Source organism: Hyperolius riggenbachi, chromosome 10, assembly GCF_040937935.1.
Source record: "Hyperolius riggenbachi isolate aHypRig1 chromosome 10, aHypRig1.pri, whole genome shotgun sequence".
In the NCBI taxonomy this organism is placed as follows: Eukaryota; Metazoa; Chordata; class Amphibia; order Anura; family Hyperoliidae; genus Hyperolius; species Hyperolius riggenbachi.
The window spans coordinates 212,542,081-212,566,282 of record NC_090655.1 but is presented as its reverse complement, the minus strand read 5'-3'; the positions used below and the strand labels follow the sequence as shown (position 1 = coordinate 212,566,282).

Below are 24,202 nucleotides of genomic sequence, written 5' to 3'. Positions count from 1 at the left end.
AAAAAGGTTTAATTTTTCTGAGGTGCCCAGGTTGAAAACTGTGTTGTCCCAGTTGTGTATTGGACACAATGTGGGCTGCACGACCGCTGTCTGGGACCTCCTGCCTGCTGTGTTTATTTACAGCCCTGGTATCACCGCTAGGTACCAGGGCTATTATGTCACGCTGCCTGCCTCATTGACTGCCTGCTGCCACACACTCATCCTCCTCCTCCTGCTGCTGAATTTACCTCCTGCTGTCTGTGTGTTTCCACTGCCAGGGAGCACATACAATGGCGCTTCCAACATGCGTGCGCCACCAGCTATTTGTTACGCTCAAAAATAGCTGCATTTCTTTAAAAAAAAATTGAAAAGAGAAATAAGTGAAGAAGAAGACGATATAGAAGAAGATGAAGAAGATGAAGAAGAAGAAGAAGGAGAAGAAGAAGAAGATGAAGATGAAGAAGAAGAAGATGAAGAAGATGAAGAAGATGAAGAAGAAGATGAAGAAGATGAAGAAGATGAAGAAGAAGATGAAGAAGATGAAGAAGAAGATGAAGAAGATGAAGAAGATGAAGAAGAAGAAGATGAAGAAGGAGAAGAAGAAGAAGATGAAGAAGAAGAAGATGAAGAAGATGAAGAAGAAGATGAAGAAGATGAAGAAGAAGATGAAGAAGAAGAAGATGAAGAAGAAGAAGATGAAGAAGATGAAGAAAAAGAAGATGAAGAAGAAGAAGATGATGATGAAGAAGATGAAGAAGATGAAGAAGAAGAAGAAGACAATATAAAAGAAGAAGAAGAAGATATAGAAGAAGATATAGAAGAAGAAGATATAGAAGAAGAAGATATAGAAGAAGAAGAAGAAGATATAGAAGATAAAGAAGAAGAAGAAGAAGAAGAAGTATATACAGTACTGAACAAAATTCTGGACACAACTTCTCTTTTCACCTTTTTTTTTTTAAAGGAACATCCCCACATAATCACTTGCTGTTGTTACTTGGAAAAAAAGATGTTTCTTGCATCATTCACCCTCAAAACAAGTGTAGGAAGCTATTTAAGGCCAATTCGAATAGTCAGCTCGAATAATGAGCTCGAATACCGACTCGAATAGTGAGCTCGAAGTCCGAGGTCGAATCGAATAGTAAAATTTATTCGACTCGAATATTCGACTGACCTCGAATAATTTACTATTCGAATTCGACCAAACTCGAATTTTGAAAAGGGGTATTTGAGCACCACTACCCGGGGCTGCTCCACTGTCTGGGCTGTTTTCAGTCACACTGCCTGCCTCTTTTCCATCCGACATGTTATGTGAAACGTGCTGGATCACAGAGAAGAAGCAAACAGTGTGGCTGAAGACAGCCCAGACAGTGGCCCAGCACCGGGACAGGTGAGTGATTCATCTGCAGCTACATGTGCACTGGCCCCAGAGAGCAGGACTGTTTCTACCTTATTTGGCACCCAGGCAAGAGACTCTGTGTCCTCCCCACACACTTCACCACCATAAACACTATCTATACTATCCTAATGCGGCTCGTGGCCCTCGAGGATCCCCTGTTCCTCTAAGGGCCCGTTTCCACTTGAGCTGCACGCGTCTGCGAGATGCGCAGCGGCACTTCCGGGTCTGCGTATATGTTGAAGAATCCCATCAGCTGTGCCATGCACGGCTATGGGATTTGCACAAATTTGGATGGAAATACCGGCCGAATCGCTAACGCAACTGATTCGGCCGGCTGTGCTATTGTTCTCTATGACAGAGTTTCCCAGTGCGATTTGCCTGTGGGGAAACTGCAGATTCGGAGCGAAAACCGCTCAAGTGGAAACGGGCTCTAAGTATTCAGCAGGATCCTCCAGTCCAATACTTAGTCAGGAAGTTCCCTCAAGCACTGATGCATGATTGAGAACCGCGCAGGTGCAGTTCGGAACCGTGAGTGCACAGCGAAAGCAAGAACTCGTCCATGAGTGCTTTCTATCTCTGTGCAGGGGCAGTCCGAAACTCATATCTGCACAGTTTAAAATCACTCTGCACCACTCAGAGCAACTGCCATAAGGCTATAGAGGTAAGAGAACTGGGAAACAGGGGCACCCCAGGAACAACAAGCTGCGTCACAACACTCAAAAGGTACAACAAAAAAAATAGAGATAACACTGCCCAAAGTGATTAGGGCTAAAGCCATGGACCTGTAATGAGCCACAACACAAGAAAAAGCGTCCATCTAGGCACTCAATAATATAAATCAAAATCGCCACAACATGATAAAGTAATGAATGTCAAATTTTATTTAGGACTTATCCCTTAAATCGTAAAATCAATTAAAACAATGCAGCACACAAACTGACAGATACCACAAATAAAAGCTTGATACAGGTTACGCTGTATGCGTGGGTGTGTTGCCATAACTTATAGCATGTACACATAAGTTCCACCTTCCATAATATTGCACATATCTGCCGCTTATAAGTATGGTAATAAATGAGCATTCCTCACCCAGACCTGCAAGCTGATGGTCCACTGCCAGTCCCTGCTCCTCACGCGTTCCGTGACACCGTCACTTCTCCAGAAGGTAAGTGTCAGAGAGTTCCGTCCTAATTTAGGTATCCATATTGTTACCCCACCCACCGTCACCTGAGCTCTCTCTGGGATCCTAATAGGTCAATCAGCACCACATCATAGCGGCTAGATCGTGCTGACGTGACTACGTTCCCCATCACCATGGTGAGGATTCGGGGTCACGTGTATCTGTCGTCCTATGGGAGTCTAAGTTTGCAGGACCGGGCGGAAACATGCTAATAATGCGGCGATTCAATTAAATATATATTATAATAACTAAAACAATACGGATGGCCGGTAGGGCCAAGGAATACATGAATAGAAGTACAGACTATATACAAAATCAAGAGAAGTCGTAAGCACAATGTGATTCAAACCAATAAAACATGATTACACCACTATCTAGTGGTGAAAATTAATACAGAAGTGAAAACAATAATTTACACATATTTCATTCATTGTCCTGCTGGAAGGTGAACCTCCGCCCCAGTCTCAAGTCTTTTGCAGTCTCCAAGAGGTTTTCTTCCAAGTTTGCCCTGTATTTGGCTCCATCCATCTTGCCATCAACTCTGACCAGCTTCCCTGTCCCTGCTGAAGAGATGCACCCCCCGAGCATGATGCTGCCACCACCATATTTGACAGTGGGGATGGTGTGTTCAGAGTGATGTGCAGTGTTAGTTTTCTGCCACACATAGCGTTTTGCATTTTGGCCAAAAAGTTCAATTTTGGTCTCATCTGATTAGAGCACCTTCTTCGACATGGTTGCTGTGTCCCCCACATGGCTTGTGGCAAACTGCAAACGGGAGGGACTTCTTATGCTTTCTGTTAACAATGCCTTTCTTCTTGCCACTCTTCCATAAAGGCCAACTTTGTACAGTGCATGACTAATAGTTGTCCTATGGACAGAGTCTCCCACCTGAGCTGCAGATCTCTGCAGCTCGTCCAGAGTCACCATGGGCCTCTTGACTGCATTTCTGATCAGCGCTTTCCTTGTTCGGCCTGTGAGTTAGGTGGACGGCCGTGTCTTGGTAGGTTTACAGTTGTGCCATACTCCTTCCATTTCTGAATGATTGCTTGAACAGTGCTCCGTGGGATGTTCAAGGCTTTGGAAATCTTTTTGTAGCCTAAGCCTGCTTTACATTTTTCAATAACTTTATCCCTGACCTGTCTGGTGTGTTATTTGGACTTCACGGTGTTGTTGCTCCCAATATTCTCTTAGACAACCTCTGAGGCCCTCACAGAGCATCTGTATTTGTACTGACATTAGATTACACACAGGTGCACTCTATTTAGTCATTAGCACTCATCAGGCAATGTCTACAGGCAACTGACTGCACTCAGATCAAAGGGGCCAAATTAATTATGCACACTCTACTTTGCAGTTATTTATTTGTAAAAAAATGTTTGGAATCATGTGTGATATTCATTCCACTTCTCCCGTGTACACCACTTTGTGTTGGTCTTTCATGTGGAATTCCAATAAAATTGTTTCATGTTTGTGGCAGTAATATGACAAAATGTGTTATGTCAATGCCGAATACTTTTGCAACCCACTGTATGTGTGCTGGTAGGCGGGGCAGCCTGCACTTGGCTTGAGCTTTCAAGCGTCTTTAGTAAAAACAATCAAACAGCAGTGGGGAAAACAACTCTGTCAGCAGGGGGGCGTTGAAGTGGTCGGGGCCCTGGAGCAAATGCCCCCTTTGCCTGAATGGTAGTGCCGGCTCTGTAACCAGTACACTATCCAGCCACTGCTTTTCACCCTCCTTTGGGAGGGGTGTACGTTGGTACTGAGTGGTTTTGCCATCGATAGAACCTTTGTTGTTTTTCCCAAGAGCGAGACTGCATCAGCGCCAGCTAGACACCCGAGTGGAGTCAGGTTTATAGATCTCCTCCTTCTTTCAGCGGTTGGTTGCCCCTAGTGCAACCTACCTTTGTGAGTACCCTAATCCAGTGTTCGTTAACCCTCTCCTCAAGGCCCACCAACAGTGCATGTTTTGTGGAAATCTACACAGGTAGTGAATCAGCTCTGCTGAGACACTAATTACCTCACCTGTGCATTTTTGTGGTTTCCTGCAAAACATGTACTGTTGGTGGGCCTTGAGGACAGGGTTGGGGAACTCTGCACTAATCCTTTTTTGTTTTCCATCACTCTTCTTGTGACATACTGCACCATTTGGGCTCCCGTTGTCTCTGTGTTCTTTTTAGGGTGTTTGGTCACCATACAGTTCCCTTTATGGGATATTTTACCAAATTGTTTAAATATAGGTGGTGTTGTGAAGGCTTCCTGTCCTCCTCTTTTGAATTTTGCAGGTTTCAGCATAGTGCAGCTGTTTGTTTTTGGTGAGTGAGTGCTGCATTTAGGCCTATCTGGCCTGCAGCTTCATGAATTTGAAACTTTGGGAAGGATAAGAGGGTAGTAGACCTGTCAACCAAATGTTGCTCTTAGGGCTGGTTCACACTGTGACGCAAATGCAGTGGATACGGAAACAGCACGTTAGTGCATGCACCAAGGATGCATTAGTGTTCACATTACATTGTTCAGGCCTCCCATCTCAGTGGGGCATACCTGTGATCCCTTCCCTCCTGTGACTGTACATACTATCTCTTGGACCTGCCATCTCAATTGACTCACCTTATGACCAGACTTAACGAAATGTCTCACCAAGAGATATTGTCTCTTTTTTTTCTTTTTCTTCCTTAGCACCCCTGAGGCCCGCAGACCTCTTTGCTTCACTCCTCACCATTGACACCTTTAAGGGCTTTTGATACCACTCCCACTATCGCCCCGAAGGTAGCTCCCCCCCTACCGCTTTAAACATTATGGGAGGTAATGGGAGGTAATGGGAGGTTACCCCATTATTAAGAGATGCACTTTGAGCTAAAATACTGGCATAAATAGTACACATGCACCTATTATGCATCCGTATGTCCATAATAATCTCTACATATTTTTTACTCTAGACTAACTCAACACTAATCCCTAATGCTTTCTTTCCTATCACCACCTCAACGTCTTTATATATAGTACAATTATTGGCAAATATACCATATTTTTTGGACCATAATATGCTCCTGTCCATAAGGTGTACCTAGGTTTAGAGGACAAAAAAAAAGAGAAAAAATATATTAAACCTGGTGCATCTATGGTACAGGTGCATCTTCTGGATCTTCTCCCCATCACCCCCAACAATTATTATGTCCCCTTGTACTTCTTGTGTCCCCCTTGTACCTCTTGTGTTCCCTTGTACTACTTGCATACTCCTTGTACCTTGTTATGTCCCTCTTGTGTCCCCCTTGTACCTCTTGTGCCCCCTTGTATATTTTGCAAACCCCTTGTGCCTTTTTATGTCCCTTTTTAGTCCCCCTTGTACCTCTTTTGGCCCCCTTGTATCTCTTGCACCCCCATGTGCTTTTTTATGTCCCCTTTGAGTCCTACTTGTATCTCTTGTGTCCCCATTGTATACCCATTGTACCTCTTGCACCCCCACTTGGTCCACTTATACCTCTTGAGTCCCCCTTGTACCTCTTGCATCCTTCTTGTACGTTAAGTCCCCTTTGAGCCCTCCTTGTATCTCTTGCGTCCCCATTGTATACCCCTTGTACCCCCCTTTGTCCCCTTATACTTATTTTGTGCCTCTTGTGTCCCCCTGTGTCCTCCTTGAACCTTTTTTGTCCCCTCCCCTTCTGTGCTCCCCCAGCCCCATGCAAAGTGCAGAGTATAATGCACAGGGAAGCAGCATGTGTTTCACCTGCTCTGACGCCTCCATGTAATGAGCAACGTCTTCTCTCCCTCTCGGCTTCCACTAGTGTCTACTTCTCCTGATTGCACCATTACATACAACAGGCACTAGGGGAGGGTACATTCATTACTGTCCCGGGCAATGACGGTGTAAGGTGAAGCTGAAAGACGGCTCACACTGCGCTTGCACAAACTCCTGCCTGATGGTAATTACTATTCCCCTCACATAATCCGGGCACTGCCTATTGTGGGCGGCCGAATTATCTTTTATTTTAACTCATTTGTGCTGTGCCCAGCTGAAACTCCAGGCACCCAAAGTAGCTACGCAGTGCTGGCTCCAAAATGATCGGCACATCGCTGCGCCCAAATCAGCTTCCTTGCTAGTGGAAGCTGTAAGGGAGAAAATACATTGTTCATTGCTTGGAGGTTCCCAGGGCAGATGAGATACGCTCCACTGCTTCCCTGTGCATTACTCTGCACTCTGCAAGCAGAGAGTCCCTGCCAGGTAATTGCGTCAGATCAGTGAGTTAGGGACTCTCTGTAATTGGTTCATCATAAGGCGCACTAACTTTATCTCCCCACTTTTGCAGGAAAAAAAAGTGTGTCTTATGGTCTGAAAAATACAGTGATATCTATTATCAATCCTAAAATTACTATTACTATTCTCAAACTTGTCCATACACATGTCTGTACCAATCTCCCCCACTGCAACCTACCTTACAACTTGTGCAGTGCCCAATGGGCATACATTTGGTAGCTAACTACAAACCAGTCTGACTTAAAGAGGAGCTGTTAGGTATAAGGTCTCAGAGAAAATAAACACATATATCAGTAGCTAAAGATTGGCTGTACTTACATTACATATGCATTTCACTGTCCACGTTTGGATTTCACAGAATATTTATATAGTATATGCAGAGAATGATGCTCCTGACAGCCCATGGCAGGTTCCATGTTTGTGAAGCCAAATGTGTCGTCATGTCCTGCCTGCTTCTGATCACAGAACAGCTCGTACAGAATAACACAGTGTGCAGTGAATATTAATGAGCCATGTGGCTAGGAACAATAGCTGACTCCTGCAGTGTACTCTGCCCCAGAGATTTATCTGTGCTGTGGCTGGACTGAGTTAGAAGCTGCTGAAACTTGATCCCGTCTTCTCCTTAGCAGCCGAGGGGAGGGCCCCAGAATGCTTTGCAGTATGGAATGCGGCTTGCGTCCTCCTTAGGAGCTTAGCTTTGCTGATAAGAACACATTAAATGTAAGAGAGATTTTTATCTTTAGTAATGTCTTTTTGGCTTCTGTCTAAACTGTTTAACACAGGAGAATAGAGGTTTAAATTAGCTTCTGCAGCCTGACAGTTACTCTTTAATGTAAACCCCGCAGAATCTGTAAAATTATTTTTGCCACTTAACTAGTTGGTCACTGAGGAGTTTTTGCCCTTTAGGACCTGAGCAATTTTCAGCTTTCAGTGCTTCTCCCTTTGATTTGCCAATAACTTTATTACTATTTATCACAATGACATGATCTATATATTGTTTTTTTTCGCCACCAATTAGGCTTTCTTTGGGAGGTACATTACGCTAAGAATTATTTTTCTAAATGCATAATTTAATGGGAATAATAAGATCAAAAATTATTTTTAAAAAATCATTACTTCTCAGTTTTCGCCCATTACAGTTTGAAAATAAAATGTTCTACTGCGGATAAAACCCACACATTTTATTTGCCCATTTGTCCTGGTTACTGAAACATTTAACATTTTCCCTGGTACAATGTATGGCGCCAATATTTTATTTGGAAATAAAGGTGCATTTTTTTCAGTTTTGCGTCCATCACTACTTACAAGCCCATAATTTAAAAATAACAGTAAAATACCCTCTTGACATACATACTAAAAAAGTTTGCTCGCTAAGGTAACTATTTATGTATTTTTTTTATTGTCATTCTTTTGCAAGCAAAGGTTTTATTAGGGTAACTGTGGAAGAGTGTGGGAGGTAAGGGGTTCATTTTAACTGTATGTGTATGTCTGTTTATTAAAATAAATGTATATAGGTGTCATTTTACTATTTGGCCACACGATGTCCTCACTCATTATCTTCTTGAGTGTACTATTAGTATGCTAACAGGAAGTAATGTGCGTATGTATTACTTTCGTTATTACAATGACCGTAGGTATCTCATTGATGCCGGCGATTATTGAAATGGAAAATTATAACTGGAGCACAGGAGCAAGTGCTGGAGTGAGCAGGAGCACGCAGTGGTGATAGGCGAGTATCTACATCCCTGGGACTTCCGATGAAGTTTCCCAGGACACAGATATACTGCACAGGAGTTAAATCACATGTTTACAAAAATGTACTGAATTTTCACATCATGATAAATTTCCACAAAAGAGACCCTTGCATGAAAAGATGCTTTCTTGTGTGACTTCAATACATTGTAAAAAAAAAATCTAATTTTTGCAGAAATGCATTATATTTTGTGGAACTTCTCATGTTTACAAATATGTTAAAATTTCAGGGAGAGTTTAGTGAAGCTAAAATGGTATCATATTTACAAGCAATCTAACACACAGCTACTACTTAAAGGACAACTGAAGTGAGAGCTGTATGGAGGCTGCCATAATTATTTCCTTTTAAACAATACCAGTTGCCTGGCAGTCCTGATGATATATTTGGCTGCAGAAGTGTCTGAATAACCCCAAAAAACAAGCATTCAACTAATCTTGGCGGATCTGTCAGTAATGTCAGAAACACCTGATATATATATGCTTATTCAGGGTCTATGGCTAAAAGTATTAGAGGCAGAGGATCATCAGCAGGATAGCCAGACAACTTCCTTAAAAGGAAATAAATATGGCAGCCTCTGGCCTCAGTTGTCCTTTAGCTACTTTCCGACTGCTCTACGCCAATTGGCGTGAGCAGAGCAGCAGCTCCAGGACCGCTCAACGCCGATTAGCGTGAACGGCCATCTATGGGGCTAGCAGGAGATCACGCGCAGTCTGCCGTGATTACGCTCGGGAGACTGTTAGACGGCAAAATAGCCGTCTAATTGCTTTGTACAGCGCTGCGATCTGCAGCAGCGCTGTACTGGGGACAGCCGTGTGACAAGGCTCTCCCCTCCATCACCTGAAGCCTATGACAGCCGATCACGCTGATTGGCTGGTGGGGGGAGGGAGCGGGGAAAGTAAAAAAAAAATTAAGAAGTTTATTACATAATATTAAAATAAATATATATTAAAGAAAAAAAAAACACTGGGAGGGGGACACCAGACCCCACCAACAGAGAGCTCTGTTGGTTTGGAGAAAAGGGGGGGGGGGGGGTCACTTGTGTGCTAAGTTGCATGGCCCTGCAGCTTGGCCTTAAAGCTGCAGTGGCCAATTTTAAGAAAAAGTGTCTGGTCTTTAGGGGGGTTAACACTGCGGTCCTCAAGTGGTTACAGAAGCAGTATGAATTAGGGATGCTATTTTGGTCTTCCAACACGTGACTTTATAGATACTCTATCAATTAATGTATTGCAGGGCCACCAGGACCACAAGAAAGGACTGGACCTTCTGGGCCAAAAGGAGAACAAGGGCCACCAGGACCACAAGGAAGGACTGGACCTTCTGGGCCAAAAGGAGAACAAGGGCCACCAGGACCAAAAGGAGATAAAGGAGACAGTGGAGCTTCAGGTAACTTTATTTATTGGTTCAGTAATGTTTATTAAAGGCAATAATCCAATGGCACAAATTTTGCATCATAAATGATCAGAAACAACTACCAGTGGCAGATAAAGCCAACCATTGGTCACAGTGCAGAATAAATGAAGGGGGTCCATGCGAGTGGCCATGGTAATAACAGATCATGGGTGGGTCAAAATGTCAGTACCAAAAAAGTACATGAACCTAGGTTACATTCAGTAGTCAATGTGTATTAATGTACTCCTTACTGTGTACACTATGTATATTTTTTACCCGTACATCACTGAGCCACAAGTAAATATCACTGTTCCTCATGCAACAATATCAGTAGTGCTGGTCTTCAAATTCGGGACAGTGGTTTGGCATCTGAACAGAAGCATTCAATATCATTTCAACCCCGTATAGCAAGCAGGTGTGCAATTTATTTAGTGCTGAAGGGGAGCCTGAGGTGAGGGGTGGGGATTCCTGCCCCCTCCCCGCAGCTGTGTGTGCTCCCCCTTCAGGATACTTATACTGGGGGCAACTATACCTGTCTACCGATACTGGGGGCACTTATACCTTGCTACCTATACTGGGACACATATGCCTGGCTACCTGTATTAGGCACACTTATACCTATCTACGTATACTGAGGGCACTTATACCTTGCTACCTATACTGGGGCACATATGCCTGGCTACCTGTATTAGGCACACTTATACCTGTCTACGTATACTGAGGGCACTTATACCTTGCTACCTATACTGGGGCACATATGCCTGGCTACCTGTATTTGGCACACCTATACCTGGCTACCTATACTTGGGCACCTATATCTGGCTACCTATACTGGGGGCACCTATACCTGGCTACCTATATTAGGGGTACCTATACTGGTGGCACTTATGCCTGGCTAAGTATTTTTTTTTTCATTTCAAGGGTTTTTATTGAAAATAGATAATTCACATGGTATACAAACATCATAACTGTTCCCCACATGTGGGGAGTATCACATTACAACACACGTGACATCATCAAGGAACAGCAACATAATGAAAACATAACAATTGTGAGAAAATGCTTCACCGAGATGCTGATTCTTTATCTTGATATGCTTTAAAGGGAAGGATACGGGGTGAGGGAAGGCTGTGGGGAAATGAGAGGGAGGTGGTAAATGGTTACCAGGAGGCACCATGAGTGGAATTTCCATGACATGCCAATGGTGTCCCCTAGGGGGAGGAAAAGGTAGAGGATGTAAAGGGGGAAGGAAGGGGAAAAGGTAGGGAAATAGGAATAACAATATAGCATATTAATCTAGCATAAATTCAACTCAGTATGATTCATCCAGAAAAATGGTAGTAAAGGTGGTGTATTTATACATCTGTAAAATTGAGTAATCTGCTAATGTATGTGCAAGGGAAGACTAAAATGTATGGAGGATATAGGAGAGCCCATGATTATTCTGCCATTCTTTCCAGGGATCCCATGTTTTGTAAAAGTTATCAATTCTATCAGTAATCTTGGCCCTAATATGTTCTGAAAGCATTGTCCAGTTGAGCCCTCCAAACACTGCATTGACATCTAAAAAATGTTTTTTCCATTGTGCTGCCAGATATCTTTTGGCTTAGGCCATAATAAATTGGATCAACTTATGGAATGAGTTTGACAGTGACCGTGGCCTGTTCCCCAATAAGGCTACTGTTGGTTCAATCGGAATGTTTGTGCCAAGCATTAGAGTTGGGCTGAACGGTTCGCCTGCGAACGGTTCCATGCGAACTTCAGTGGTTCGCGTTCGCGTCCCGCGGGCGAACTTTTGCGGAAGTTCGGTTCACCCCATAATGCACCATGAGGGTCAACTTTGACCCTCTACATCACAGTCAGCAGGCCCAGTGTAGCCAATTAGGCTACACTAGCCCCTGGAGCCACTCCCCCCCTAATAAAAGGCAGGCAGCGGCGGCCATTAGGCTCACTCGTGTACCTGCGTTAGTGAGAGTAGGGCGAGCTGCTGCAGACTGTCTCTCATAGGGAAAGATTAGTTAGGCTTAGCTTGTTCCTGGCTGCATACCTGTTCTGTGAACCCACCACTGCATAACTGTACTGTGAACCCACCACTGCATACCTGTTCAGTGAACCCACCACTGCATACCTGTTCTGTGAACCCACCACTGCATACCTGTACTGTGAACCCACCACTGCATACCTGTTCAGTGAACCCACCACTGCATACCTGTTCAGTGAACCCAGCACTGCATACCTGTTCAGTGAACCTGCCACTGCATACCTGTTCTGTGAACCCACCACTGCATACCTGTTCAGTGAACCCACCACTGCATACCTGTTCAGTGAACCCACCACTGCATACCTGTTCAGTGAACCTGCCACTGCATACCTGTACTGTTCAGTGAACCCGCCACTGCATACCTGTTCTGTTCAGTGAACCCGCCACTGTATACCTGTTCTGTTCAGTGAACCTGCCACTGTATACCTGTTCTGTTCAGTTAACCCGCCACTGTATACCTGTTCAGTGAACCTGCCACTGCATACCTGTTCTGTTCAGTGAACCCGCCACTGTATACCTGTTCAGTGAACCTGCCACTGTATACCTGTTCTGTTCAGTGAACCCGCCACTGCATACCTGTTCTGTTCAGTGAACCTGCCACTGTATACCTGTTCTGTTCAGTGAACCCGCCACTGTATACCTGTTCAGTGAACCTGCCACTGCATACCTGTTCTGTTCAGTGAACCCACCACTGCATACCTGTTCTGTTCAGTGAACCCGCCACTGCATACCTGTTCTGTTCAGTGAACCCGCCACTGCATACCTGTTCTGTTCAGTGAACCCGCCACTGCATACCTGTTCTCGCCATGGTGCGCACCAGTCCAGCACGGCCGTCACTACACAAACAGCTGTTTGCGGTGCGTTACACGGTGAGTTTGGTGTGTCAGTGTGAAGCAGTACCTTAATTACACTACCTGATTGATGTATACACATGCAAGATGTTTTAAAGCACTTTAGGCCTGTCATTTAGCATTCAATGTGATTTCTGCCCTTAAAACGCTGCTTTGCGTCAAATCCAGATTTTTCCCGGGGACTTTTGGCATGTATCCCACTCCTCCACCTGGGGGTCCAGGTGTTAGACCCCTTGAAACATCTTTTCCATCACTTTTGTGGCCAGCATAATTTTTTTTTTTTGTCAAAGTTCGCATCCCCATTGAAGTCTATTGCGGTTCGCGAACTTTTACGCGAACCGAACCTTCCGCGGAAGTTCGCGAACCCGGTTCGCGAACCGAAAATCGGAGGTTCGGCCCCACTCTACCAAGCATAAGATTAATTTTATGCCATATATCTCTTCAAAAGACCTTGGCCCTGGGGCAGTCCCACCAAATATGCCAAACATTAGATGGTGGAATTAATGCAGCCTTTTGAGAGTGTAATAGGTCCTGTGTAGTAGTTTCAATGATGTCTCAATAGAGGAATAGAACAAAGAATTTGTGGACAAAGAGGTACAACAGTGAGCCCATTTGGGATCAGTCAGGGTTAAATTACAGTCCTGTTCCCATTCAAATTGTATTTTAAGTTTAGGCTCGATCTTAGTGTGTGTCAACTAAGAGTAAAGGTCTGATATCATACCCCTATCAATCGGGTTATTCTTACATCTGGCTTCAAATTGGGTATAAATGAAGACTTCATTATTTTGATCAATGGAATTCAAAAAATGGGAGATATGTTGCCCAACGAAACAAGGCCCTTGTTTATCTACCATTGGAATTGATTCGAGCAGTGACCAGGAGGGAAGTCAGGATTATGAAATATGTTGGTCATGCAGGAGATCAAATTCCATATGTTGAACGAATGGGTAGATAGTGGGGACATTTTTTAAATCCTAGAAATGGGTATATTTTTGGCCCACATTATACCTCTCATAGTCAGTGGATTCAATCATCGGGATTCTATATCGACCCAAATGGGTGCAATGAATTTGGCATTGACAGCTGCTAGTTGGGATAATTGAGCTGCAATATAATAGTTGTAAAAAATGGGAGCATTAAGACCTACCATGTCCCTGGTTCTTGCTAATGTAGTAAGTATTTTTTTTAAAGGCTGCCTGGCCTATGTTTTGAGGAAGAGGAGAGGACACTTCCAAAGTTTTGCATGGGGGCCCAGTGATTTCTAGTTAGGTGCTGAATACGTCTATCCGGGAATCGGACCACATGGTACCGAATTTGAACACCAACACTAAATGTCACACATGCTCCTTAGAATAAGTCAAAAACTGGCGGCAGCATAGCATGCACTCTTAAAGTGTGCACGTTCCTTGTAAACTATGCATGTTAGTGCAGGACCGCGACTGTGATACTGTACTAGCGTACTCGCTACTACGGTTATCAGTTGGTCATCTGGTTGTTTGTCAGCTGTACACATGCCCAACTTATCCTCCAACAGACAAGTGGACAGATTGTTGGTAAGTGTGTATGAGCCTTAAGGGACATGACTATATACTCTGTAATGTGCTGCAGAAGATGTCAGAATATATATATATATATAAAATCGTATGTATGTATGTATGTATGTATGTATGTATGTATGTATGTATGTGTGTATGTATGTATGTATGTATGTATGTGTGTATGTATGTGCCGCGATCACTCGAAAACGGCTTGCTCGATTTGAAAAAAACTTGGTATACAGATCCCTTACTACCTGGGATGATATGTTCTGGGGGTCTCGCGGCCCCCCTGCACACGTGGGCGGAGCTACGAACAGCAAATCAGATTTCACCCATTCATGTCAATGGAAAAAATGTAAAAGGCTGCCATTCTCACAGTAATCAAGCCAGAGTCTCCACACTTGGCACAGTTGGTCACTTGGTGACCGAGGTTACAAATAAAGTGGGGCCGAACCTCCGATTTTAGGTTCGCGAACCGGGTTCGCGAACTTCCGCGTAAGGTTCGGTTCGCGTAAAAGTTCGCAAACCGCCATAGACTTCAATGGGGATGCGAACTTTGAAAAAAAAAAATTATGCAGGCCACAAAAGTGATGGAAAAGATGTTTCAAGGGGTCTAACACCTGGACGACCAGGTGGAGGAGTGGGATACATGCCAAAAGTCCCCAGGAAAAATCTGGATTTGACGCAAAGCAGCGTTTTAAGGGCAGAAATCACATTGAATGCTAAATGACAGGCCTAAAGTGCTTTAAAACATCTTGCATGTGTATACATCAATCAGGTAGTGTAATTAAGGTACTGCTTCACATTGACACACCAAACTCACCGTGTAACGCACCGCAAACAGCTGTTTGTGTAGTGACGGCCGTGCTGGACTGGTGCGCACCATGGCGAGAACAGGTATGCAGTGGCGGGTTCACTGAACAGAACAGGTATGCAGTGGCGGGTTCACTGAACAGAACAGGTATACAGTGGCGGGTTCACAGAACAGGTATGCAGTGGCAGGTTCACTGAACAGGTATGCAGTGGTGGGTTCACTGAACAGGTATGCAGTGGTGGGTTCACTGAACAGGTATGCAGTGGTGAGTTCACAGTACAGGTATGCAGTGGTGGGTTCACAGAACAGGTATGCAGTGGTGGGTTCACAGAACAGGTATGCAGTGGCAGGTTCACTGAACAGGTATGCAGTGGTGGGTTCACTGAACAGGTATGCAGTGGTGGGTTCACTGAACAGGTATGCAGTGGTGAGTTCACAGTACAGGTATGCAGTGGTGGGTTCACAGAACAGGTATGCAGTGGTGGGTTCACAGAACAGGTATGCAGTGGCAGGTTCACTGAACAGGTATGCAGTGGTGGGTTCACTTAACAGGTATGCAGTGGTGGGTTCACAGAACAGGTATGCAGTGGTGAGTTCACAGTACAGGTATGCAGTGGTGGGTTCACAGAACAGGTATGCAGTGGCGGGTTCACAGAACAGGTATGCAGTGGCGGGTTCACAGAACAGGTATGCAGTGGCAGGTTCACTGAACAGGTATGCAGTGGTGGGTTCACTGAACAGGTATGCAGTGGTGGGTTCACTGAACAGGTATGCAGTGGTGAGTTCACAGTACAGGTATGCAGTGGTGGGTTCACAGAACAGGTATGCAGTGGTGGGTTCACAGAACAGGTATGCAGTGGCAGGTTCACTGAACAGGTATGCAGGTACTGAACAGAACAGGTATGCAGCCAGGAACAAGCTAAGCCTAACTAATCTTTCCCTATGAGAGACAGTCTGCAGCAGCTCGCCCTACTCTCACTAACGCAGGCACACGAGTGAGCCTAATGGCCGCCGCTGCCTGCCTTGTATTAGGGGGGGAGTGGCTCCAGGGGCTAGTGTAGCCTAATTGGCTACACTGGGCCTGCTGACTGTGATGTAGAGGGTCAAAGTTGACACTCATGGTGCATTATGGGGCGAACCGAACTTCCGCAAAAGTTCGCCTGCGGGACGCGAACGCGAACCACTGAAGTTCGCATGGAACCGTTCGCAGGCGAACCGTTCGGCCCAACTCTAGTTACAAATCCAGGAAAAGTGGGCGAAGCATAAAACAGCCAATCAAATTTAAGCCAATCATTTTAAATGGGAAAATGTAACTGCAGCCATTCTTAGACTGTTAATCGCAAGGTTCTCAAACTTGGCACACTTGGTCACTGGGTGAATGCGATTAAGATTCAAGAAAGTGGGTGGAGCCTACAACAGCCAATAAAAATTCATTTATTCATTTTCAAGGGGAATATTTAATCTGCTGCTATTCTTACACTGTTAATGGCAGAGGCTTCAGACTTGCTACAGTTAGTCATTGGGTGACTGGGGTCCAAATTCACTAAAGGGGTGGGGCCACAAACAGCCAATCAGATTTACTTGGTGGATAAACTGCTTCCATTTTTGATGCCAGGAACCTGAAAGCTCACACACTTGGCCATTGAGTGACTGTGTGTCAAGGTTACAAAAAGTGGGCAGAGCCAAAAACAAATTTCACTGGGAAAATATAAACTGCAGCCATTCTTACACTGTTAATGGCAGGGTTCCCAAACTTTGCACATGTGGTCACTGGGTGACTGGGATTCATATTCAGAAAAGTGGGTGGAGCTTACAGCAGCCAATCAAAATTCACCTATTGATTTTTAAAGGGAATATTTAAGCTGCTACCATTCTCTTATACTGTTAATAGCAGATGCCTCAAACTTGGTACAGTTGGTCACTGGGTGACTAGGGTTCAAATTCAGAAAGGGGGCGGAGCCACAAACAGACAGATTTGTTTATTTTTCAATGGGGATATACAAAGTATTGATACCAAGGACCCCAAAGCTGATAAACTTGATAATTGAGTGACTGTATGTCAAGGTTAGAAAAAGTGGGCGGTGCCAACAACTACATTTTTTTGCATGGCAGGGTTCCCAAACTTTACACAATTGGCCACTGGGTAACTGGGATGAATATTCAGAAAGTGGGTGGAGCCTACAACAGCCAATCAAAATTCACCTATTGATTTTCAAGGGGAGTATTTACATTGCTACCATTCTTACACTGTTAATGACAGAGGCCTCAAACCTGATACAGTCAGTCATTGGGTGACTGGGATCCAAATTCACTAAAGGGGTGAAGACACAAACAGCCAATCAGATTTGTTAGATTGATTTCAGCCATTCTGTTATTGGAAGGGTTCTCAAACTTGGCACAGTTGGTCACTGAGTGACTGGGACTAATATTCAGGAAAGTGGGCGGAGCCTACAGCAGCCAATCAAAATTCACCTGTTTATTTTCAAGGGGAATATTTACATTGCTGCCATTCATGCACTCTTAATGTCAGAGGCCTTAAATCTGGTACAGTCAGTCACTGGGAGACTGGGGTTTAAATTCTGAATGGGGCGGGCCAAAAACAGCCAATCAGATTTGTTTAATTTCAATGGTAAAATGCAACTTATTGATGCCAAAGACCCCACAGCTCATAAACTTGGTCATTGAGTGACTGTATGTCAAGGTTAGAAATAGTGGGCGGAGCCAAAAACAACTAACTTTTTACATGGGAAAATATAAACTGCAGCTATTCTTACACTGTTAATGGCAGGGTTCTCAAACTTGACACAGTTGGTCACTAGGTGACTAGGATTAATATTCAGAAAAGTAGGTGGAGCCTACAAGAGACAATCAAAATTCACCTATTTATTTTCAAGGGGAATATTGAAACTGCAGCCATTCTTACACTGTTAATGGCAGAGGCCTCAAACCTGCTACAGTTGGTCGTTAAAGAGGAACTTCAGCCTAAACAAACATACTGTCATTAAGTTGCATTACTTATGTTAATTAAAATAGATAGGTAATATAATCTCTTACCCACCCTGTTTTTAAAAGAACAGGCAAATGTTTGATTTCATGAGGGCAGCCATCTTTCTGGTTGAAAGGAGGTGACAGGTAGCATGAGACACAGTTCCAACTGTCCTGAGTGCTGATCACCCCTCCCAGTTGCTAGGCAACGTGAACAACAACATAGGACATCCCATCATGCTTTGCACAGCATCAGGGAAAGAAAGCCCAGGCAGTTTTCTTTGATGGGTGGAGCTTAGCTAAAAATGCAGCTAAAAATGATCTTTTGGTAAGAAAAACAAAATTATGATGCTGTGAAACTGTTAAAGAAACACCAAGCCTTTTCAGTTCTGCTAAGTAGATTTTTAGTCTGGAGGTTCACTTTAAGTGTCTGGGGTTCAAATTCAGTAAAGGGGCGGAGCCAAAAACAGCCAGATTTCTTTACTGGATAAACTGCTTCCATTAGCACAATTTTGATGCCAGGAACCCAAACGCTCACAAACTTGGTCATTGAGTGGCTGTGGGCCTGATTCACAAAGCGGTGCTAACTCTTAGCACGGCCATTTTCGCGCGAATTTTCGCATTGCACGCGATCGCGAATTTTCGCACAAAACGATAACGTTTTAGCACGCAAACACGAATTTTCGCGCAAAATTGATAACGTTTTTGCGCAAAAAAATTACTTTTGCGCACAAAACCATTATCGTTTCACGCGAAAAATCAAGATCGCGCACAATGCGAACATTCGCGTGAAAACGGCCGTGCTAAGAGTTAGTACTGCTTTGTGAATCAGGCCCTGTGTGTCCAAGTTACAAAAAGTGGGTGGAGTTAAAAACATATTTTTCTGGGAAATTGTAAACTGCAGCCTTTCTTCACTGTTAATGGCAGGGTTCTTAAACTTTGCACAGCTGGTTACTGAGTGACTGGGATTAATATTCAGGAAAGTGGGTGGAGCCTAAAAATGCCAATCAAAAATCACATGTCGCTTTTCAAGGAGAATATTAAAATTGCTGCCATTCTTGCACTGTTAATGGCACAGGCCTCAAACCTGGTACAGTTGGTAATTGGGTCACTGGGATTTACATTCAGAAAAGGGGACAGAGCAACAAACAGTGAATCAGATTTGTTTTATTTCATGGGAATATACAAATGATTGATGCCAAGGACCCCAAAGCTCACAAACTTGGTCATTGAGTGTTTGTGCATTAGGGTTAGAAAAAGTGGGCGAAGCCAACACCAGTCAAATACCTACACGGGCAACGCCGGGTCATCAGTGGCTGGAGACAAATACAAATTTCACTGGAAAATGTAAACTGCAGCCATTCTTACACTGTTAATGGCAGGGTTCTTAAACTTTGCACAGTTGGTCACTGGGTGACTGGGATTATTATGTAGAAAAGTGGGTGAAGCGTACAAAAGTGAATCAAACTTCACCTATTGCTTTTCAAGGGGAATATTTAATTACTACCATTTTTGCACTGTTAATGTTAACCTGGTACATTTGGAAGTTTTAAATCAGGATAATACCATTTATTGGCTAACTAAAAATGAATAAAAATAAGCAAGCTTTCGGCCTTGCATCCTTCGTCGGGCTTATATCCTGTTAGTTTTCAGGCTGGTGGTACAGACAGCTTATATACATGCAACATCAAAAGGGAAAACAGATATTTTTTTCAAAAATTAAAAAAAATATCTGTTTTCCCTTTTGATGCTGCATGTATATAAGCTGTCTGTACCACCAGCCTGCAAACTAACAGGATATAAGCCCGATGAAGGCTGCAAGGCCGAAAGCTTGCTTATTTTTATTAATTTTTAGTTAGCCAATAAATGGTATCATCCTGATTTAAAACTTCTTGCTTTTACTGATGGCTAACACGGTACAATACCCTACTGCTACTGGTACAGTTGGTCATTGGGTGACTGGGGTTCAAATTCAGAAAAGGGGGTGGAGCCACAAACAGTTAATCAGATTTTTTCATTTCAATGCAAATTATTGATACCAAAGACTGCAAAGCTCACAAACTTGGTCATTGAGTAATTGTGTGTTAGGGTTAGAAAAAGTGGGTGGAGCCGACACCAGCCAAATACATAACAGGGCAACGCCGGGCAATCAGCTAGTTACATTAATAAAATAAACATTGTGTTTGCTTTGAAGCTTTTAATACCAATGTCTCTCTCTCCAGCACTAGAGTCAGTGAAGCAGCAAATCAGTATTTTGGATTCACGATTGTTAACCCTGCAGACAAGCCTAGATACCAAGGTGGAAGGTCTGAAAAAAGGTCAGTAGAATACTTTTTGATTTTTTTCATACATTAAAAATTCATTAAAAAAATATACTGTATTTTATTCCACTGATCTATTCCTGAAATGAGGCAAATTGTGTTTTTCATTTGTGATATAATTTGGAATGCTAGAGGATATTTCTGATTACACCTACAGAGGTCCACAATAATACAACTTTACCTGGGCTGGAAGCTGCACATCTCCTTTCAGCTTCTGGCTGTTATTGCTATTATATAATGATATATACAATACAAACACATAGCGAATATTTACTGAAGAAAAAAAAAAAGTGTGGCTTTAGCTTTATAGTAGGGATGCTCATTCAGATTATGCAGAAATAAAATTTCCACATTTCTGATTGAAAATCAGTAAACAGGATTTGAAAATCGCAGAAAATTTCTGTGGAAATATCGCATTACCACAAGCCGGTAATTTTAGTCCAGTTACAGAACTCAGAAAGCACTGAACCAATCAGAGAATGCAGAGTCAACTCAGAAGCAGCTCAGGAGCTCCGCCTTCAGCCTCCCAGCAGCGATCGCCACTCAGAGATTGTTAGACAGCAAATCTATTAACATTGTACAGCGCTGTGATCTACAGCAGCACTGTACTGGGGACAGCCATGTGACACGGCTGTCCCCCTAACAGGCACAAAAGTGATCCGCTGTGCCGATCACACTGATTGGCTGGCAGAGGGAGGGAGGGGGATTGTTAAAATAATAATAAAAGGCAGATTTACTTAACCACTTCGCCGCTGAGGGGTTTTACCCCCTGACCACCAGAGCAATTTTCACCTTTCAGCGCTCCTTCCATTCATTCGTCTATAACTTTATTATTACTTATCCCAATGACATGAACTATATCTTGTTTTTTTCGCCACCAATTAGGCTTTCTTTAGGTGGGACATTATGCCAAGAATTATTTTTTTCTAAATGTGTTTTAATGGGAAAATAGGAAAAATGTGGGGAAAAAAATAATTATTTTTCAGTTTTCGGCCATTATAGTTTTTAAATAATGCATGCTACTGTAATTAAAACCCATGAAACGTATTTGCCCTTTTGTCCCGGTTATAAAACCATTTAAATTATGTCCCTATCACAATGTTTGGCGCCAATATTTTATTTGGAAATAAAGGTGCATTTTTTTCAGTTTTGCGTCCATCCCTAATTACAAGCCCATAGTTTATAAAGTAACAGTGTTATACCCTCTTGACATAAATATTTAAAAAGTTCAGTCCCTAAGGTAACTATTTATGTATTTTTTTTAATTGTAAATTTTTTAATTTTTTTTTAATTACAAAAAAAAAAAAAATGGGGAGTGTGGGAGGTAATGCGTTAATTTTATGTGTAAAAGTCATTTATTTGTATGTGAAAAATGTGTAGGGTGTAGTTTACTATTTGGCCACAAGATGGCCACAGTAACTTTTTGTTTTAATGCGACCTCCAAGCTTCCTTCCGGAAGCTTGGAGGAAGAATAAGGAGGCTGGACACGTGAGTTTTTTCTCACAATGATCGCGCTGCCCATAGGAGAGCAGCTGATCATTGCGGGGCTTAGATCAACGAACGGGAATGGATTTTCCCGTTCATTAATCTCTGGGCGAGCGGGCGGCGGCGGTTTTACTAGCGGCGGGCGGCGTGTTTACGAGCGGGAGCGCGGGCAGCATCGGGAACGCGGAAAGTACGTGTTTCTCCGTCCCTGGTTTTTAAAGGATGGAAAAAGGGGCGGAGAAATACGTACGCGCGGGGGTAAAGTGGTTAAAAAAGAATAAAACAAATATTTATCAAAAAAAAAAAAAACCTCTGGGGAGGGATCAGACCCCACCAATAGAGAGCTCTGTTGGTGGGGAGAAAGGGGGGGGGGGGGGGAATCACTTGTGTGCTGAGTTGTACAGCCCTGCAGTGAGGCCTTAAAGCTGCAGTGGCCTATTTTACTAAAAAGGGGGTTTAGCACCGCATTCCTCAAGAGGTTAATTTTTTTTTTTATTTACCTACCCCCCCTCCACCTAAATTGGCCCTAGACTACGTTACTTACACTACATGATACACACATAGGGCCTGATTCACAAAGCGGTGATAACTCAGTTATCACGCCTAAAAGACTTTAGGCATGATAACCTTTGCACCGCTGAGTTAGCACCGCTTTGTGCTGATTGTGCAAAGTCCCGCGCGCAAAGTTTTGCGCGCAAATGCGCACGCGCAAAGTCCCATAGGGCTTAATGGGCGCTGCGCGCGAAGCACGGTGCGCTGCGCGTACAAAACTTTGCGCGCGGGAGCTTCACGCGAGTTTCTTCTTATCATGCCTAAACTGAGTTTAGGCGTGATAAAGGGCTTTTCACTGGCGTGCAAACAGTTTGCACCGCTTTGTGAATCAGGCCCATAGACATATGGGTATGGCAGGGATTAGATTGTGAGCTCTTCTGTGGGACAGTTAAGTGGCAAGGCTGTCCTCTGTACAGTGCTGCGGGAGATAGCAGCACTAAATACATATGTTTCCCCTATATATCGAAACATCAGCCTGCCAGCTCCGATCGTGGGGCTGGCAGGCTGATCACTGCAGCCAGCTCGGTTTACTGACCGGCGCTTTTCGCAAGATCATGCGTTAGGTGGTCGCAGAGTGGTTAATAAAGGGATCTCCCAGATTCAACCATATGGCACCACATGTGTGTGTGTGTAGTTGAGTCCTGCTAAAACTGAGGGACTTTCTGCAAAAACTCTCTCAGCAAAAGTAGTACTTATCTTAGTGTTTAGCTCTGGAACAAAATATATTAAATCTTGTGATCAGATTTCACTGAAGGTCAGCACTGACCATGTACTGTATCCTCATCTGCTACGTTCATATTGCACAAGTTCTTTCAATCGCATAAAGATTATTTTAATTTATAATTTTTCCTTGTCTATTTCAGCTTTTGCATTGTTGAAAAATGGTGTGAGAATTGGTAACAAGTTCTTTGTATCAACTGGTGATCAGGCAAATTATAATGACGCCATTAACATCTGTGCTAAATTGGGCGGTCAGCTAGCCACTCCACAAAACGCTGAAGAAAATGCAGCTGTGCTCAAACTCCGCGGTCCGTTTTTTACCTATGTATGGCTGGGTATAAATAAAATTAAAACAAAACCCATATTTACTTATATAAATAATCGGCCATTGACATATACCAACTGGGGTCCAGGAGAACCCAATAATTTTATGGGACGTGATGAAGACTGTGCCGAAATGTGGGACACAGGAAAATGGAATGATTCAATTTGCGATGGTCTGCGTAGTGTCATTTGTGAAATTTAAATCAATTAACCACATTGTTAATGAATACCTTTATCTGCATTGTAGCTTTAAGCAACTTCCAAAAATAGCCTAATTTAATGTACTGTACTAATATAAAGGCGACAACCCTTAAATATTATCCTGATTAAAAAGCATGCTTAAAATGTGGTGTATGTGTGCAATTATTTTTTTTGTCTTCTAAGGTTTACAATGATCAGGAAAAAGAAACTGCATAATTCACATGCTATACATAACCAGCATGAACAGTGAATACCGCTACACCCCACACAGCTTCTCAGGCAAGGCTCGACCAGGTCAGCAGGACCTCTTAAACCATGTAAAGAAAACGAAAGGTCTGCATTTCTTTCAATGAAACAGTTTATTGCTGGACGTAGCATAGTTCATGATTAAGAACTAGAAGTTCGAAACATGTCAGCTGTGTGA

General features: G+C 43.4%; 1 protein-coding gene across 1 annotated transcript in view; it reads left to right on the top strand.

Annotated features, from left to right (window-relative positions):
- LOC137536792 (mannose-binding protein-like) overlaps positions 1–23,880 on the top strand; it is a 36,725-nt gene extending 12,845 nt beyond the window's left edge. The window contains exons 2-6 of the mRNA XM_068258993.1: positions 2,469–2,540; positions 6,664–6,771; positions 9,788–9,940; positions 20,398–20,493; positions 23,397–23,880. Of these exons, the coding sequence (XP_068115094.1) occupies positions 2,469–2,540; positions 6,664–6,771; positions 9,788–9,940; positions 20,398–20,493; positions 23,397–23,779 (812 nt within the window). The 3' untranslated portion in view covers positions 23,780–23,880. The remainder of the gene's footprint in view (positions 1–2,468; positions 2,541–6,663; positions 6,772–9,787; positions 9,941–20,397; positions 20,494–23,396) is intronic.
- The last annotated feature ends 322 nt before the right edge of the window (positions 23,881–24,202 follow it).